Below are 19,848 nucleotides of genomic sequence, written 5' to 3'. Positions count from 1 at the left end.
GGAAATCTCTCCCACACATAAGGGTTTTCAAGATTAGACACTTTCTGAAGAACAGACACTTTCTGGACAGAAAAAACTGGTTGCAAGGAGAACTTCTGTCTCCCCATTTCAGAGAATTGCAACTGCCTTCCTTAAAAACAACCCATGGCTATATATTCTTCAAGGTTTTTCCCTCTCACCGTCTTCATCTGATGAAGCTTCCATAAAAACCACCCTCACTGTACTGCCTGATAGCTTGGACTTACGTTTCTTTGAGTTTCTTACCTGGTACGCTGTTCATAGGTGGCAAGTTTGGGGAGCGTGCTGGAGGGGAGTCATCATCCGAGCTGGCCACAGTTTTGATGGCATCATGATAGAGCGGTGTAGAGCTGGGCATGGCAAATTTGGACATCCTGGACATCATAATGGAGAGGGGATTCTGGGAGAGGGTCGGCTCTGGAGGCATTGTGTAAGGACTGCTAGAAGGAAGATTTCCAGGGAGAGTCACAGGAGCAGACTGGCTGACTGTAGAAGGAGGTGGACCACCTGGGGGAGGGGAGAGGAGGAAAAAAAAAAAAAATAAACAACACAACTTTTTTTTTCCTTCTTATTTCTTTCTGAAATCCTACCCTTTTCTCCTAGAAATCTCAAAAACTAGAAATCCCTTTTATTGCAAGAGACCACCTGACTAATGCAGTCAATGCCTGTGAAAGGTAACCAGAAAAATAAGCCGATTGGTCAAGACGGTTAACATTTGTTATCCTGGATTCTGCACTTCTACTGGAACTATCTTGAGCCCCTACAAATCCACACGAAGAATTATCAGGAACGTCTGAAAATCCTACTATTCAACTTCCATGCACTGAAGAAGACAGACTTACATACCAGGTCTAGCCATAAAAATCCAAATCCATAGTCAATTAATTGTTCCTGCACCCACCACATGTCAACTGTAACTCCTTTCCCTTTTTCTTTAGGAGGTATCAAACAAGCACAAAAGACATCGGCAGCACAATGAAAGCTGTAGCAGATATTAAGCTGAGACATGCAGGCAGGTTTCTGACAAGCTGCACGAGCAGCTACAAGTAAAACTCCTTGTTTATATTTCATTTCAGGTTTTATATACACATATTTACTGCTCATTCCAGTTAAAGAAACGTTCTCTGCACCTATTAGCTTATCATCCTCTGCTCTCCCAAAACTAGAAATAACTTAATTGCACTTCCAATCTCCTTTGTTCTTCACCGATGAATTTCACACCACCCAAACCACATGTGAAAGAAAGATGCTAAACCAAAGTTCTATCACTGAAAATTCACCACACGTTCCTCGGCTCACCCCAGAAAAAGGAAAGGAGAATAGAGAATACAAAAATCCTGCAATGCCAAAACATTTATGCTTTGGAAGGGCTGCATGTAAAAGCATTCGTTAAGCACAAGGTTAGGCGCGGACCAAAGCATTCGGTTCTCACTTGTAGGCGCTTGGGCTCATGCCGGGCACGGCCTCAGCAGCCAGAACGTACGCTAACATCCAGGCTCCCCTCCCGAGCACAGAGACCCGGCCAGCGATAATCCTGCCGGCTGGTGCGAGGGGTTAACCCTCACTGCCACCGCCGGTCCCCTGGCCCCGGCAGGCACGTCCCAGCCGCCGCCGCCGCGCTGTTACCCGCAGCAGCACTAGAGGGCAACGTGGGCAAGCCTCCGCTCCCGGCCTCTCCCAGCCGGGCCCTCCCGGGCAGGGAGGCCGCCCCGGGCTGCGGCGCTGGGAGCCGGGACCGAGGGGGGAACGTGCTCCGGGGCAGGCTGCGGGAGGATTTGGGAGCGGGGAGGAGAGGGCAGAGCTGTGCCGCCAACAGCCCGGAGACGTTCAGGGGCAGGTAGGGCAGTGCCAGCACCTGCGCCCCGAGGTCCCGGGCGCGGCACGGCTCCGGCGCGCTACCGAATGCTACACAGGGTGGTGTTCAGCTCTCTCCGAAACGGTTGAAGCCTGAACAAATGTTAGCACACCTCCCTCTCTGCGGTGGTTAACCTAGAAAGCCATAACCGTACCGGAACCATATCTAGATACACGAGTGGCTAACTACGCTCAGCATCAATTTGTAGGAGCCTTTATTTCAAAGCCTTTTCATAACATCAGCAGGAACTTCACAAAGCTACAGCCACCAGGAGCTGTGGCAGAACAGCCACAAACCCCTCCGAGGAGAGATTTCCCCCATCAACACCCCACATCTTTTCACACCTCTTGACCCCACCCTTTCACTTTCGTGTCCTCCGAGTGACCAACCCTCACCCCGACACACGGGAAGCGCGGTGCAAACCCACAAACGCAACAACAGGAGGAAAAGCGCTTGCGCTCAGCTCACGTAGCCACCAACCAGACCCTCGGGCCAAGCACCGCCTAGCCTCGCAGCACTGCCACCCTGCCAGAACCCTCCTCCCTCTCCCCTTGCTGCACACCTCGGGGTAACCCGACGCAAACCGAAGAGCCAAGGCTGGCTGGCAGAGGCGGCACTCACCCGACTCCACGTTCCCCAGCATGGCTGGAGAAGACATAGTGAGAGATGCCTTGTGGTTCGGGGGAATCCCAGGGCTCTGCAAAGGAGGCTTTGGAGACGAAGTCCATCCGGGAGAAGGTGCGGGGAGAGACGGAGACTTGAGGTGGACAGGAGAAGCAGCAGCAGACCCCAAGACAGGGGGGGACTTAATGGAGGCAGCGGCAGCTGCGGCAGTGGGGCCCGCAAGCATTCCTGCCAGCTGGGAGGGCGTCTGAGGGGACTTGAGGTTCCCCGAGGGAGACCCCATCATGGGAGACTGGACCTGGCGCATCGTGGGGGATTTCAGGGGGTTGATTCCTGGCGAATGCACCTGACCAGCTGCGGAGATATCCAAGGGCTTGCGGCCAAGGCTGCGCTGCGCAGGGGGAGCAGTGTTGAGGCTATTAGGGTTACTGGCGGGATTGAGAGGTAGTGGCGGCATGTGGCTGAGCCGGTTGTTAGTCCTTTGGTCAGGCCCGATCTGTTCTCTGAGATTTCGGAGACCAACTCCTGGGCCCTGAGACATGGGAAGGAAAGGCCTGGGACCCATGCCATACTCCTGCTGCGGGTGCTCCCCAAACGGCAGCGGCACCATTTTCTGCTGAGAGGAGAGCATCTCCGAGACACCGGGGCGCAGTTTCATCATCTCTTCCGGCCCAACTCCTGCCTCCCTCAGCTTCTGAGGGACCAGGGGTGGGTTGGAGCCCATGCTGACATTCATGCCCATGTCCCCCTTCATGCTGCCAGGGCCCATCCCGAACTCCAGCTCCCTGCTAGAGGCCATTTGTGGGGGTATCCCTTTTGGGAAGTCCCCCCTGGAGGGGCTCATCGGCCCTTCCACCGGCATGCGAGGAAAGATGGGGTTGTTCCCAGGCTCCATGTGTCTCTGGGAGGGCATCATTCTGTTTATCTCCATGCCGGGCCTGATGCCTTCCATGTTCAGGCCAGGAGGGAGGCCCATCTGTTTCTCAGCCAGCTGCTGCTGATAGAGCTCTTCGGGCAGGCCCTGCGGATTGGGGAACCGCTCCCCTCGGCCAGGGCCACTGAAGACACCCTGGCCCGGAGGGAAGTTTCGGCCATCTGGGATTTTTGGCACGTCGTCTGGCCAACTAACTCCCGAAAGCCCAGGCCGGGAGGCAGGATTCGGGACACTGGGGCCCTCCATGTCAGGGTTCATCATTCCTGCAAAACCAGGCAGGCGCATCTGGCTCCCAGGCATGTTGGGATGAGGGGCCATGCCCCTGGGGGGCAGAGAGTGTGACATGTTCATGCCTTCAGGGAAGGGCTCTGGACCCCCAGGTCCCCAGCCCTCCCCAGGGGTCATCTGGTAGGGAGGAGGAGGACCTCGGACCACCCCACGAGGCCCATGCTGATGGACCATCATGTCCTGCAGGGAACACTGCTGCACAACCACCTGCTCTTGCTTTCTTCTCTTCTCCTCGTAAAACTCCTGCTGCAGCTTGAGCCAAGCCACCTGCTCAGGAGTCATGTGGTCCAGGTGGTCTGGGCCTATGGGTCCTGACTGGGAGTTCATTGGTGGTGGCCCCATTTCATCTGGGGAAAAGGGCATGTCCCTGTGTCCTTGAGGGCCAAACGGAGCCCCTCCATCTGTCCGAGACCCTGACCCTTTGCCTAAACTTTGGGATTGAGCCATCATGGCCTGTATCGGCCCTTCAGGTTTCTTTTGGGGACCATCCAGCACCCCAGCATTTGGGGGCGGCCCCCCGCTTTGCCCTCCCGCAAACTCCTTCTCATCAGGGAAGAGCATGCGCTGTATGTCTCTCAGGGTCTGCAATGAGCGCTCTCGGTGCTCCAGCTGCTCCTGTGACAGTCCATCTGGATTCTCGCCCAAACTGGATGGGTCCCCACCAGACACCTGCTGGGGAGGACCTTTGGGGTCTGCAGCGGAGCTATTGCTACCTTGGGAAACTGGGCTAACTGCTCGATTATTGGGGGTCGAACTCTGCCCAAATCCTTCTGTCTGCAACGGGGTAGAGTTGGCAGGGCTGCCCACAGACATCCCTTTGCTTTCCACGCTGGGACTGTCCTGATCTATGGGGCACGGGGGGCCAGTGGATTTGGATACCGGTGCTGACACGGGTGGAGTCGGCTGCATTTTGGCGTTCTGGGGAGGGTTCTGGTCCTGGGCGGTGGGGGGCTGCGGCTGCGGCAGGGGCTTGGGTTCAGTCCGAAGTGCAGTGATCTGGGGGTTCTGCAAGAGAAAGCCACACGTTGCCACTCATTCATCTTACAGCCGTGTCACATAAGCAGAGGTGCAAACAAAATGCCCTGTCTCAACACCACCAGCCCACACTTTGCAAGGAAAGGTAGCCTTCCTACAGTGATTACAGAGCAGCATCTTGGCCACGCAGAAACGTATTTTGCTCAAGTATTACAGCAGGTACCCCTTGCTTCTGTGCTAGCTCTGCATAAGCAACGGGTCAGAAATATAGTATCCAAATATTGCAAGACTCAAGCTCTTCTTTGGATGATCCAAGACATTTATTTGCAGAAAGCTAGGACAACAACTGTCTCTTTTCCACCCTAAAACTTATTTCAGTGTGTAAATAATCACCCATCTCTCTGAATCACACACACACAAGTACATTTACCATTTCCTTTCCCACCCACATGCAGGTATTCCCTACCAAGGGTACAGTGTTTCGTTCCGCCTTGCTGTTTGAGATGTTCTGGATATGAAAGGACACGATGGTCTCCACCTGTCCCTTCAGCACAGCTTCTGCAGCTCTGCAAAGACAGACAGATGCACATATCCAGTTGAAGCTAAGAATCAATTTTTCTTAACCACCCTCCCTTCTATCCTTCAGCCGGCAGAAGGGAGAGACTTAACCACACATTTCAGTCTAGATGAGTAGCAAAATAAAAATGCTTACATCTACAAACTCATCAGCATTCAGGGCTCCTGTCTCAGTTTAAGCCATCCTGGCTGCTACTCACTGCATGAATTGCAAAACAATATCTACCAGCATTTGCCAAAAAAAACCCAAACAAACAAAAAAACCCCAACATACCTCAGAAAAATAAAGAATCACTTCTCAGAGGGCAAAAGGTAGTGACATTCTCCACTCCAGCCCCTTCAGCATCCCCAAAACGAGTAATGACTTTTTGCTACAAGAGCACACTTGATGGAGAAAGTGCACTTGAGAATCTCTTAAAAAGGGAGCACAAATATAAGCTCTGCTCCCGGAAGACATTCAAGCATCTACCTACTTACTTGTTGGCCATCTCAGTAGAAAAAACATAAACCACTTTGGATGGAGTCTTCTGCCCACTTGCTGGCTCCAAAGCAGCAGTCAGGCCATGGGAAGGTGTGGAAGACCTTGGGGCTGAAGCATTTGAAGGAGTCATGGAGTGTGGTGTGTGCTGAGAATCCTGGGACTTCACATGATCAGCAGAATTGCAGTCTGGAAGGGGAGAAAGAGGAAAAGAGGGGAATCACTACCTTGGGAGCTCTTTGGAAACCATTTCTGGAAACCGACCAGAGCCTTTCCTCCTCTGAAATTTCCCACTTCTCCCCCAAGCACTACTAAAGGCAATTCTTCTATTACACCATGCATCTTCCCTCTAATGCCATGCTGCCCCTCAGGCACCACTGGAAGAAAGCTCATCTCATCCTTTTCCAAGGCAAGTGGCAGTTCCCAGAGCTGATCACTTTGAATTCTCTAATGGCCACACAGAATAGCAGGAAAACACACTAAAATGAAAAAATATAAATATGTCTGCACCCAAGGAGAACACTCTGTGCAAAACTTTACATTTTTTTCCCCTTTAGCCACCTTAGCCAGGTGACCTAGAAAATGGACAACAAAGGAAAGATGGACAACTGCACATCCTAGTCTGGTTTTGCACTGCCTCACAGAGGCAACGTTGGAGCCAGGAACAGAACACAGAAATCCCAACTCTCTGGCTTGTGTTACCAGTCAGGGTGCTAGGGGTTATGTATCTGTGTTGACAAAACAGGCTTGCATATTGTTCAAAACCCCAGTTACAACAGAGCAGTTCCTGAAAGGCCAAAGGCCAGAAGGAAACCAACAGGTTGCATTTGTACTTTCAAATCCTCTGGGGGAGTTTCAGAGTTACAAAGGAACTTTCCCACCAGAGTCAGGTCTGCACTTTAAATGAGCGTGAACAGGACGTTTACTGATGCCAGCTATGACAACCTCTCCTCTTTGCCTGCTCTCAAGACCTTTAGACTTCATTGGCTGGAACTTACAGAACCCCAGGCAAATAAATGTTTCGCTAACACTTGCATAGTGATTCTCCATCTCACAGAGGACTCAGACTAATTGTCTGCACTTGCGCACGAATCCTAGCAAACATACCTTTGATTTCAGGGTCATCATTAGGAGTCCCAGCTTCCCTCTGTTCAAAGGAGTCTGCCGAAATGCTCCTCTCTCTCTTCCCCTTCCCCTTGGCACCGTTTCCAGCCCCATTCTTCAGCCCCATGCTCCCACCTGGGCCAGGGAGCACTTTGGGGGGGTGACCTCCACCTTTGGGGTCACAGGGAGAGGGCTGGGATTGGCTGGTGGAGCCCCCTTGTTTGCCCTGGTTGGAAAATTTGGAATCCAGCTGGGGGTTGCCAGACGGGGACATCACTGTAGGGGGACGGACCATCACCTCCTGCTTTGATTTGGGGCTACTAGGGACAGAGCAAAAAAAAGGAAAAGAAAAAAAGTGACAAATCACACCACGGATTCATTCAACCCTGTAGGAATAGATTAGAGAGAAGCAGAAATGACGACTGCCACCTTTGCAAGCTAAGACAATTGCTGACAAATAAAAAAATGCCTGCAAGCTTAGAGTCACGCAGGTGCTTTTTTTGAACATGCCCTGAAAGCGTTATTATCCAAGATGGGATCTCATTGCTCAAGAAGGCACTAGGGCAAGCTACAGACCTGCCAGATCCCAGGAACTGCTGTCACATGAGGACCTACCTCTGGGGCTTCTGTCAATAAAGACAACGGTTTCTATGTGCACAGAGAAGCGCCTCACACCAAGACCAGCTCAGAGTAAACAAACAAGGAACAATAAAGTTCACCTCGCTGCTCTCCTGGACCCCAACTATATGCTGCAGCTCTGATCAGAGTAGACCCCCCCCCGCCCCCTCCCTTGCACCCCCCTATCCTGTTCTACAGGGAGCACAAGGAAAACCCAGCATTACTGCAGCATTCATCATACATTGGGGCGAGCTGCCAGGAAAACACAAACCTCTGACCGTGAAAACAATTAAACCAGCTACAACCTGCCTCTGAATAAGGAAAGAGAAGGATACCATCTCCCTGCACACTCCTGCAAAATGGGGCAGATGAAGCTGCTTTAAATTTGCCAAAGGAAATTCAGAGTCTTTCCTTCCCTCTTCCATTCAGCAAATTGCATCCTATAAATATTTCGTTCCTCTGGGTTTTACACACATATTGGTCACCCCTTCCTCCTCAGCCTCCAGTTACTCCATTGCTATCAGATCATCTGCATTGTGTTTTCCCATCATCACTACCACTTCCAACAGGCAGCACTTGCTAGCATCCTCACTGTGGGACTCACACAAGCCGTTTCCTCCTTTGGACAGACATCTGACTCACAGGCATTCCCTCTGAATTACTCTTAAGCTCCAGATGACCTCTAGGAGTAAATAATCAAACTCGAGAATGCTGTCAATCAGACCATTGTAAGTCCCTGGACAGTGCTTCGCTTCCGTATCTTTCCCCTTCCAAATTAGCAGAGGAGAGATGTTGACCTGCTGCACTGGCAGGTGAATGATGCAGAGGATCTCAGTGCACAGCTGATCAGTTCTCCAGGCTGTTCAGGCCAATAATACGGAGGAGGCATTTTGTGTGAAAGTACAGAGAGACCTTCTGCTGCCCAACTACCCCTCGGGGAAACAGATAATTAGAAGAGGGGGAAGAAAAAAAACCCAGATAGAAACAGCATGTTTACTCTCCTACAGCCTATTCAGACACCTGATGGGAGGGAGGAGGGCACGAGGAATGTAGAATCCGCACCTCATGGGTTTACAGCTTTCAGCTCATCCTGAGCCTAGCAAACGTGGAGGCTTGTCAGCACTGTGCAGCCAGTGCTCAGCGGGGTCCAACGGGAGCACAAAGGAGGACCAATAAGTCACATGCACCAGTCCTTGGCTAATCCTGCAGCAGAGCAGGGACAGCATCATGCACCAATCCAGAGCAGCTGACTGCAGGCTCTTTTCCTTACCTCTGTGTGTTGCCTGACGGGGAGTTCCTCACTTTGGGGTTACTGGAATGCATTGACAGAAATCCTGAGCTCACAGTCTCACACGCACGCAGATGGGCTCTCGTCAAGTTCCTCTGGGGAGTGTGCTGCCAGAGGCAGCGTCGAAGCACTTTCTGCCACCCGCTTCTCTCAATGCTGACTGTCTGCTTGCCTTTTTTCTCTTTGCTCCTCTCTGGTTTTGCACTGGGCGCTCCCCTCCTGCAGCTCCAGCATTCTCTAGACGCGTGCCTCCTGCTGCCCAGGGGAAGTCTCGCATCTCCAGGGCACACTGTTAAAACCATGCCACAAGAAGAGAACAGAAAACCAGTGAGGAACTTTCCAAGCAGATGTGTCTGGTGTGAAGCAGTAAATGGCAATTCTTCCCCCATTACTGAGCAGACACTGGAGAAGAGCTTTCAGATGGCTCAGTACAGCTGTGTATTTCAAACCGGAGGCAGCCTGGCTGACCATTCAGTTTACAGGCAGTGAGGCCACCTTCCCTTCATCCAAAGCAAATCACTCTGGAGTCAACAAAACAGGGAAGCGCCTCATATCTGGACACTTTGATTCTGCACCTGTGCTCAGCTTGAAGACACCTCACAGCAAGTCAGTAGGAAGCCAGAATTACAAATCCCCAACATGACTTAGCTATCCAGAATTCCCCTGTGAATGGCTGTAATCTGATATTTCTTAAGAACATAAACTCTGCTCAAATCTTTTCTGTCTCCTTGGTCCAATATAACTAGACATATGTTCAATGATGTGTGCTAAGGGTTGCACAAAGGGAGGAAAATAAAATAAAATGCCTTCCTGACCACCTGTAAGCAACCAGCTATGCTGTGATTACTCTGAAAATACCAGAGGTTAGTCACTCATTATATCCATTAGAAAGGCCAAAAGATCACTAGAGAACTACCCCTCTAAATTTGCTCAGCAACACTATACAGACTATTGAGACTTAAAAAAAAAAAAACACAACCAAAAATATGCACTTTTTCAGCTTCTTTCTAAGAAACAATATGCATGACGCAGGCAATAAGGCACATAAAACTGTTTCTGGAGGAGGAAACTATTGAACATTACTGTTCACGTCCTTTGGGCTAAATTATTTTGGAACAAATTTCTGTCTTGTTTATGTTTCAACAAAATCTCTCCTGTTCATCTCACCTACTCAGATGCAAATCCACTTAATTTAGAATCTAACCAAGATTTATTGTTAATGTATTAAGCATTGCTAGTTAAATATTATTCAAATGCAAATATTCCCAGTATTCCTTCTCAGCACCAAAGAAGCAGTTTCTCCCTGTGTATATCGAATGAAACAAAATAAATGTCACCAGACTGGGAGTGTCTTGAATTTTATGAAGAAACTACTGTTCAAATTGCATTTAGAAAACAAGAATTGGTTTGCTTACATGCTGACACCAGAGGATTAAGAAACACAGGCATTATATGACCACCTCTGGCCAAGGAGAATTATTAGTAACTTGTAGTACTGAGCACCATGGTTTTCCGGTTCCCCAAATTTATCTTGTTGTAAGGTTGTGCCACTACACTTTTTAGTGACTTTGCACTGCTGTACTTTAACATGATAGTGCTCCACACTACAGTCGTTCCATGAAGCTCTGCATCATCTCCAAAAATTCTCTTCTCTACCACATGCCTCCTTCATGACCCAGAGAAATCATCCTGCTCCCTATTCTCACCGTGCTGCACAGGCCCATTAATGTGGGGGAATGTTTCTGCAATAAAGGTCTCATTTTTAATGCCTCCTATTAGGCACAATCAGATGAACTCCAGTCTGAGCCACACACTCCACAGGATCCACATCCTCTCTGTGGCTATCAGCTGGTTTTGAGAACAATGTTGGAGTTAATCTATTACTATTGTTAGTACTATCATACTGTAATTTGAGCTGGTACTATAAAGGTACATTAAAGACAAGAGAGAACACCTTCACAAGTATCTAAATCGTACCATCTTTGCACGCAAATTTGGCTCCTATGTCTGTTTTGACAACAAAACCATAACATTATCAACAGCACCCAACTCCACTTTTCAAAAGAGATTTATGCATCTGTAAAAGTCAGTGGAATTCAGCGATACTTCAGGGTCCTCACTTAAGGTGAAGGTGTGACTGAAAACACAGTGAATTTCAGGTAAAAAAGAAAAAAGGAACAATAGCATTAAAGTGAGCAGAGCTTAATGCTAAAAGCAGGATGCAGATGCCTGTGGGATGAAAAGTATTCTAGTTGTTTCATCCTCTGCTTTTCCACTTTTGATATTTATGGATTATCATGTTACTTTTTATTATAAGATGAGAATTTTCTCAGAATCCCAGTCTTGCACAGTGCAATGAGAAAACATGAAGAACAGAATCAGAATCACACTGGCTGCACAATGTTTCTGACATCACCAAACTTTCAAGTACTTCACAGGGGAAAAAAAACCCTCCAGTTTTTTAACCCTACTTTTTTATTATCCTATATACATGTATCTTCCATCTATTAGAATTGATACGCTCTGCAAGGGAACTGTATTTTCCAATCTCAGTTTAAATTTCTTCTTACCAGAGAGAGCCATAAAGGATACATCAATATATTCATTGGTGGAACAACAGCAACTCAACTTCCTCCGCTTCTCATTTCTGCACATTGGGAATGTACCATCTTTTATAATGTGAAATGGAATGCCTCATGATTTTTCTAAATGCACTTCTAACATATGTATGTCTGGGAATCTAGGGCTCAATAATGGAAAAGCTCTAGAGAAATGTATTTTTGCAGCTGGAGTCTGCCTGCCATAGCAAAGCCTTTATCATTGCTCTAAAATTAGAGGTAGGGTCACTGTCAGTGAATGGTCAAGCCACTTTTCAAGACATTTTGGCAAGCTACATCCAAGGCTATATTTTCAGGATTGCTTTAAGGTATGCCAGGCAATGGCTGCAGGGAAAAGGGATGGTTCAACTGTCTACTCATTCTCACCACCTCTCTCCTGACCAGATAGGGGAAAGATTTGAATGGGAACTAACCCAAGGGAAACAGCAGAAATCTCTATTCAGCTGGATCAGTCCCCTGATCTGGTTGATCATGTAACCACATCAGTGCCACTGCAAGCTCAAAGGAGGAGGTGAGAACAGGTGAAAAGTAGCCTCACCCCACTTGGTTGCAGCTTACAATTTAGATGGCTTAAAATGACTTCAAACCTCAATTACAGAGACAAAAGAGATGGACCCGCATTTCTGGAGATAGGATAGGTCCTCGCATTTCTGGAGATAGGATAGGTCCTCGCCTTTCCAACAAGTAGCTTACCAAGACCCCTGGTGTCACGACACAGCAGTACTCATTGTGGAGGCCATGAGTTGCAAACCACTCGTCTCACAAGAAAAGATCACCTGTAAAAAGAAGAGAAAGGAAGAGTTTCACCAACAAGAATACAAAGCCAAGCTGTGCGTCCCTCCCATGCATCCAGCCACAGAAGCAGAGGAATCAAAACTTGCTCTGAACCACTGACAAGGACAAGCCTCTGCTCAGACTAGCAAGATTTGTCAGCACCAAAAAAGCCACCATCAGACTGGAAGAAACTGAAGATGCGTGCTGCACACGGAGGGGAAATAGGTCAGACCTGCTTTAGCACTCCCACATTTGAGCTAGCTGGATTCCCATTAGTTCATCTGTGCTTAGAGAAGCTGGCACAAAGCTCGGACATGTAACCTCCCCTTCTCTGCACCCATCTCTCTTCAAAGGCTCACCTTCCTCTCACTATGAGCCCAGCAACTTCTGCCAAACCCCTGTGTTTCGTATACACAACCTCCTCCACAGCCAGACAACGTATAAATAAAAACATCAAGCATCAGGTAAAGCCAGGCAATCGCTCAATCACATCTAGGGGAAAACCAGGCAGGTTTTAGAAGGAAGAAGCACTATCTACTGTTCTGGCAGCTCCTACTTCGCATCATATTGCTACACTACAGGGAGAAGGGAATCCAACTGCAAACCTTCCCAAGTAAGACATACCGCAAGTTTGCTCAAGACAGAGGATTTAGCCCCACCTTGCACTACAGTTATGTCCTATAAGGCCAAAACAGTTCATGGCCCAAGAACTGACCAGCCACACTTTCAGTAACAACCCAGAGACAACCCTGCGTCAATTAATGTTCACTCACTTGTTAAAGCGAGTTTAAGTGCCTGAAAGTTCCGTAATACAAGGAAACATGGGCTCTGAGGCATGGCTCAATGGTAAATTTGAGGTCAGTAAAGAAAGACAGAGCAGCTACCTGCCAGCTTCTCCCTCACCCACTGTGAAAACTGGAGAGGCTGCAAGAACAGTATGAATCCAGACAACATTCATACTGTCAGGACCAGCATGGTCTCTCAGAGCACTCTCAGCTATTCACACAGCACAGACAGCCTTGCAGTTAAAGTACGACTGCAAACTGAAATCACTACCAGAGGTTTTCTGTGTAATCCCAATGCATTCTGCTGACCAGATCTCCCAACAGGAACACAGGAGCTGTTGCGAGGCTCAATTAGTTACGCATTGTGAAACCCTGTGCATATTCTCTTCCCTCCAACATTCTCCAACTATTATCTACTGCAGCTTCACCTTAATAATGTAGCAATGTGCTGCCATGTAATCCACTTCAACAAAACCAAACTACAAAGCTAGTCCCAAACAATGCAGCTACATTCTCCACCCAGTCCAGCCAAATCAAACAATGAAATCATCAACATGATAGACCATCCTTATCTAGCCAAGTCATACCTGCAGACAGAAGCTTAAACAAACACCTATCGCAACAAGCTGCTTCATCCAGTAAAACCTACCACAGCAGCACAATCATCCCTGAATCCAATTACCCAGTTATATCTCCTCTCCCCTTTCCCCCACCCCACCCAACAAAACAATACAAGCCAGTAAGCCATGCCAGTGCCAATACTGACACACCTCTATCAAAGCAGCAACAAAAAATCACCTTTTGCCTTGAAAGGGAAAACGTGTGAACACCAGCACGCATCAGGATGGAGAGAATCTATCACAGCAAATGGTCGGGGCTGTATTGCTTGAAACATTCAAGTTCAACTTGGCAAAGCACCGGAGCAGGGCAGCCTTACAGACCATAGCTCAGGACTGCAAGAGGCACACAGATGATCAGACACAGTCCATCTTTAAGGCTACCCAGCCAAGTTATTGCAATGTAATTCTGTCCCCTAGTTTCCCATCTCTGCTGCTCACCTGCATGGTCCTAGCCCACAGTCGGCACAAGACAGCTTGCTTCACAGTGAATTTAAGAGCAAAAGGGTGAGAGCATATACACAAGCAGCTACCACAGAGTAACTAACAAGACACAAATGCACACCTTAGCTTACATTTTGGTAACTTGTTCATGAACCATCCCTGTACTTCTGTGAACTAGCCACCATATTGTTGTACTGCAAACAGAAGGGTAAAACACATCCAAACTAGCTTATTCCTCCTTTATGCCCTTAAACTGCAGAAGCTTGATAGAGACAAGTGGTCAGGTACTTGGAGGCATACAGCATTATGGTTGCTTCAGCAGGAACAGCTGCAGTTATCACTGATTCACTTCAGTCTTTTCTCCCTCTTTGAGAAGGAGAATGTGGAGAGATGAAATAAAGGCATACCAAGCAGATAAAAGTATCAAACTTGTGGCCTTACTGTGACACGAAGCATTAAAGGCAAGAAATCTCTTTCTCTGTGTACAAGAGAGAGCACACTTCTTTTTTCCCCGCGGCCTTTCTGAGACTGTCAGTCTGTGCTGGACTGAGGGTGGCAAGAGCCCAAAGTCAGCATGGAAAAAGAAGAAAGGCTAGAGACCTGCTGCTACAGAAAACAAATGATGACTTTGAACGCAAGCTGAGCCAGCACCCTGAGTTGTAGCTGTGGTAGTAGAGTGGGAGAGAAAGAAGAGAGACAGTGGAGTAAGAGACTGCTCCGGCAGCTTCAGGAGGGACGAAGAACAGCAGCAGCAGCAGGAGCTGTTTGAGCAACTGCTCATCCTGACAGCCACCAGGAAGCAAACCTCTGCATGTGCATCCACCAGTGGATTCCCCGTGCGACTGGAGAGGTGGGGTAAGGCAATGAATCAACCGACGCGCTCTTTCAGCGCAATTTTACTGGGAAGGGCACATCCTATTTCTCCGACCCTCATTCAACCACATAAGACAGAGAACAGCTGCCCTGGCAAAAGGTGACTCCGCGACACTCAAGACACCCCAAGAGCTACCACTGGTTTTCACCACGTGCTGCGCTTACTATTTTTGTTAAGCATTTGCTTATTTTGCACACTTGCGGCTGAACTGCACATGTTACTTTTTAATAAAGTACTTGATTACACACCTCATTGATAAAGAGTGCAACTGGGAAACAAGGAAGACGCCGGAAGTGTTACTCAATGCTTTTATTGAACCGTCAGACTCCCTTAACATCATATAAAAGCAAAAGCAAAGAGATAAATTGACACGAGTATTCTACACCCCACACATCTCCCCATGACACTTGAGCATAAAGGGACACAGGACACTTCAATCCCTTGAAGCGGGCCCAATTTCTAGATATGGCTCCTACTAAGGGCTTTTAACTAAACCTTTAAATCTGCCCCTACCTCTTAGCAAAAGCTGTCCTCCTCATCCTTTCCCATGAATGCATAAAGCACGTGCTTGTAATACAACTAGTACTGGACCCACCAGTATTCAAATAGGTTTGTCAAAAATGCCTTCTGTACACCAAATGTGTGCTGGACCCAGGAAAGCAACTTCAACCAGCCTAAGTCTATCCAACTCTATCCCTTCCAGCCACTGCTAGCACTTGTTACCCAGGTGAAAACTAACTCTAGATAAGATATGATTAATTCTCAGGAGACAAGGTTCCCATTTCAGCTAACCAGGTGGCCACATGCTCACTGGCGCTGGCACAAAGGAGGCAGCAGTGACTGATGGCACAAGCATGGATAGGCTTAAGCTGGTTGTTCAAACACACTTGCCTCCTTCTCCTGCCAGGTCCCTCTGCTCTTTTTCTTAAACAAGGGCAGAAAATACATGGGGTACCTAAAGAACTGCTGGGGCTAAAGACACAGTATCAATACGCATGTCATCTGGACACAATACAACTCTGCTTGTCCAAGCAAGTCATCAGTAGATGGCCTGACTACCTACTGTCCCGGTTCTTCCCATTGCAGGGTTTGCAGATCTCATCCTTTAATCAAACTACACAGTTATCACACAGTAGACTTCCAGCTGATTTGCTCATGTGCTCCCTCTGCCAGAAAGGCAGTGGCCACTTGCACCATGGGCACCTCATCTACCCAAAACAGCTGCTGCTTTGGGGAAAATACCATGTTCTGTCATTCCCTAGTAAGCCACAAATCCCATTTAGTTACAAATCATTTTCTCAAGAGCTATCTTGTTAATACTAAGCTGATTAGATAGCAACTCACAGTCGGTCACCAATTTCTGTAAGGTCCTAACTTTTCCTGAAACAGTATAGACTTTTCTATGTTTATGCCTCAGCAGTAAAAAAACGATGACATACGTAAAGTCCTCACAGTTTCCCAAAGCCAAGAATTCCTCCTTATGCACATCAGAGAAATCACTGCTAATCCCAAGTCTGCACAGCATTACCTCTTTGCTCATGGTCTTGGACTAGAAGTAACTCTCAATCAAAAGAAGAATTGAGAACTTGTCACCTAAACTCATTTTGCTACATGAACATGGAGACTACACGATCTTCACCAGGCTCATTACAACATCCACAGAGAAAATAACTCCTCTTGCACACATGCTGTGTATGCATCCCTCTGTTAACCTCTAAAACACGGGCAGGTTATTGCCCACAACTACCTCCATTCTTTGAAGCACAGAGAAAGGGGCTGAGCAAAGATAAGCTCACTTAAAATTAACACCTTGATGACCTACAAGCACATTGACAGGCAAAGAGCAGGCGAGACTCTATGCCATTACAAGGAAGAGAAGTTACTTCGAGTAGCTCAGATTAAGAATTTAGGACCACAGGATAAACCTCCCAGAAACTATAATAATATACTTAATCACCCCCATGCAAATTCGGTATGCGTGGTCATATAAATGTAGTTCTGCTGAGCCTACCTGCACCTGCCCATCCACAAATCTTGAGTAAGACTGTGTAGATACGCTTCCTCCCATGCTTTTTCTCCCCAGCTCCTATCACCACACACATGGACATTTCCCAAAGACCCAGTCTCTCCTGAAGTCCATTCAAAACAGAAAGTCCAACTTTTTGCTCGCCATCCTTAAAAAGCGTAGTCAAGACAATCACTGACAAAGCACAACGCAAACCCGAAGGCTCAGAGAACAAAGTGTTTTATGACATTTCTCATGTAACCATCCCCTGCTCTCAGACAATGGTACCTCCACCAACTATTCTCTTCCTTCCTCCTTCTGACAAGCACATGGGTAACCAACAGTAGCCATGATGTAAAGGCTGTTTAAGTAATTATTCTTTTTCGTTATTTACAGAAATAATTCTAAAATAATCTTTAGCAACAGGCACATTGCTCACTACACTCATAACCATCACTTTTAAGATCTGTGAGTAACACTAACTTTTTGTCAAAAAGACAACTACATGTCTGTTAAACTTTCTTTTTAGTGCATCTAACAACACTTCAGTGTGTTTTTAATACAATAGGGATGAACAGCTGTCCTAGACAGTTTCTGATTTTGTACAACTCTTTCACAACTCCTTCCCCAAAGTAATGGAGGAGACAGACACTTATGGACACTGGTGAGCAGATTAAAGGTGTACACAGCCAGACACTTGAAGTCCCTTTCAATTTCCTAGATGTTATTATGTAAAAAAAAAAACAAACCAAAACAAAACAAAAAACAACCAACAAACCAACTTGAACTACTTGGTCCACCTGGGACTAGGACAACCTCTTGGCAAATTCTGACACAGTTCCAGAAATCAGTTTGGGAAAAAAAAGCCAAAAGAAAAAACCCTACAAAAACCCCCAAAGCCTAAGCTACAACTATCCGCTTCTGTACAGGAATGCTATGAACGCTTCCCCTTGCTACTCACACCATTTCAGCTTTGCCAGCATTAGTGGCATTTGCAGGTGTAGGTCAGCCAGACTGCTGCCAAGGCGTTAGGCATGCTGTCGCATAACCCATAACGTGCCATGACGTCACACTGACCTCAGCTCAGCCTTGGCGTACTCCAGCGCAGCTGCCAACATCAGTTCAGCTCCACCTATGTTAGCAATGCTGGGAGCAGTCTATGTACATTGTGACTGGAGTTTTAAGCACTTTACGTGGAGCGTCACTTACCTTAGCAGCAGCCTGTCTGCTCTAGAGTTCCTACTATTGTTAAGACTGATCAAGATCAAAAGCTCTAGCAGTAAGGGATTTTTCAAGAAATGTTTTAACAGTATTTCCCTAATATATGACAGGCTTCTGCAGCTTACTACATCATGTTAGCAGTTAACAGTCCCAGCATCAGTCAGCATTACATGCAGGAGTCCGGTGAATAACGCTAGAGCTTTCCGCAGGCTGCTTTACATAGCTTTGCCTTCTGTCAAAACTTCATCTACTTTTCGGGAAGTAGGTAACATGTTCGGAGCCAGAGGCAATCTCTTTTCCCTTACCTCTCTGGATTTATTTTTTCTAAAATTTAAATAGGGACATCAGCATGAACAACCATAGGTAAGACACCTGCATCAAGCTTGCCAGCAGCCCATACTTCAGAAACTAATCTGTAGAGAGGGGCGGGGGGGGGGGAAGGATGCGGAAATAATGGCTGGGAAGACAGGACTGAGGAGACACCAGTTTGTGCTTCAACATGTAGTAACACCACAGTGTTTAAGCAGAAGGCTTGGGAGAAATAAGCCACCTATCAGTTCAGCACGGAAGAAAACAAGCGCTTTTTCTTTTCATTGCAGCATCCCTTCACTAGGCTTCCAGAATGAAAGATAAGAAACACTCCTCAGGCATAACTCCTCAGGCTGTGATCTTGTCAGTTTTCATAAGCTAAGTGGGGCTGGGATGGGTCAGTACAGGACAGACCTCCTCCGAGGAAAACGCAGTGCTACAGCAAGCAGTAATTCCCCAGTATGCTGCAAGGGGACGTCACACACGACATCAGTCAGAATTACTGGGGGTAACCCACACCCCTTCCTTCATGTTAACCTTCACCTTAACAGGTGTCTGGTGTCTCTCCCTCTCATCCCAAATGAGCAGTTTTTCAAGGCTCCCCAAAGCATTGCTACCTTCCAGCACTGCCCGTGAGACCAGTTTTCATTCAGACTGCCACCGCCAGCTATCCCCCTGCTCTTCTCCCTTACATGAGCGCTCCTGCTGTTTTATAGCACCATGCGCTCACACCTGGGGAGCTCAGCACTGCAAAGCAGGCATTCCCATGGAGGCGAGCTGAAGAATTACTATATCCCATGCAGCTTATTGCTGGGTAAGATGTGTGTCAAGGGATATGCATTCCTGGTGCATTGAACCTCTCATTTCTTTGCTTTTAGACCCACATTAGGCATGTTAGATGTAGTACAACCTTCAGCGACACAATGCAGTGCTTCCGTATACTGGTTTCCTAGTTGTTAAATGTAGGATCTTCAACATAGCAATGACTCTTCTAAGGAGCAAGGCACTTCAAAGAACTCCAGCAAGCAAAGACTGCACGTACACAGTACTCCACGATGCTACATGATTATATCAAAGCTGCTGGGATGAAAAACTGACATTTCATAAATAACATGAGGTCACCTAAAAGATCTCAAAACACTGCATGTAAAAATGTTATTTTGACAAGAAATTAAGCAATTGTATAATCAGGTCTATTATCAAATCTACTGCTTTGACATGATCTTATAAAAGCATGAAGAGCACAGATTTCCAATTGCTGCGGGATCCTCCCTCACTCAACACAAGATGTACGCGTTTAATATTCTTCTAGTTAGCCACGCATGTACAGCAAAGCCCAACATACTTCAAAGTATTTACTGTACTGTATAAACAGAGCGCTATTTTCAAAGACTCTTAACTGTCAAATCAAAGCTAGCTTTCACAAGAACATTCAGAAGCATT

At 47.3% G+C, this 19,848-nt stretch overlaps 1 protein-coding gene across 3 annotated transcripts in view; it reads right to left on the bottom strand.

Annotated features, from left to right (window-relative positions):
* The window catches only part of BCL9 (BCL9 transcription coactivator), a 61,160-nt gene that overhangs the window by 3,288 nt on the left and 38,024 nt on the right, over positions 1 to 19,848 (bottom strand). For 2 of the 3 annotated variants that reach the window (XM_075516108.1, XM_075516091.1), the window contains exons 2-8: positions 12,070 to 12,152; positions 8,741 to 9,047; positions 6,856 to 7,172; positions 5,748 to 5,937; positions 5,161 to 5,260; positions 2,495 to 4,724; positions 265 to 525 (exon numbers count right to left, since the gene is read on the bottom strand). In XM_075516108.1, the coding sequence (XP_075372223.1) occupies positions 265 to 525; positions 2,495 to 4,724; positions 5,161 to 5,260; positions 5,748 to 5,937; positions 6,856 to 7,172; positions 8,741 to 8,793 (3,151 nt within the window). In that variant the 5' untranslated portion in view covers positions 8,794 to 9,047; positions 12,070 to 12,152. The remainder of the gene's footprint in view (positions 1 to 264; positions 526 to 2,494; positions 4,725 to 5,160; positions 5,261 to 5,747; positions 5,938 to 6,855; positions 7,173 to 8,740; positions 9,048 to 12,069; positions 12,153 to 19,848) is intronic. The other variant, XM_075516098.1, reaches the window with a different exon arrangement.

The sequence above is a fragment of the Mycteria americana genome, chromosome 1, assembly GCF_035582795.1.
Source record: "Mycteria americana isolate JAX WOST 10 ecotype Jacksonville Zoo and Gardens chromosome 1, USCA_MyAme_1.0, whole genome shotgun sequence".
NCBI classification, from domain to species: domain Eukaryota; kingdom Metazoa; phylum Chordata; class Aves; order Ciconiiformes; family Ciconiidae; genus Mycteria; species Mycteria americana.
This window is presented reverse-complemented; position numbering and strand designations above follow the sequence as displayed.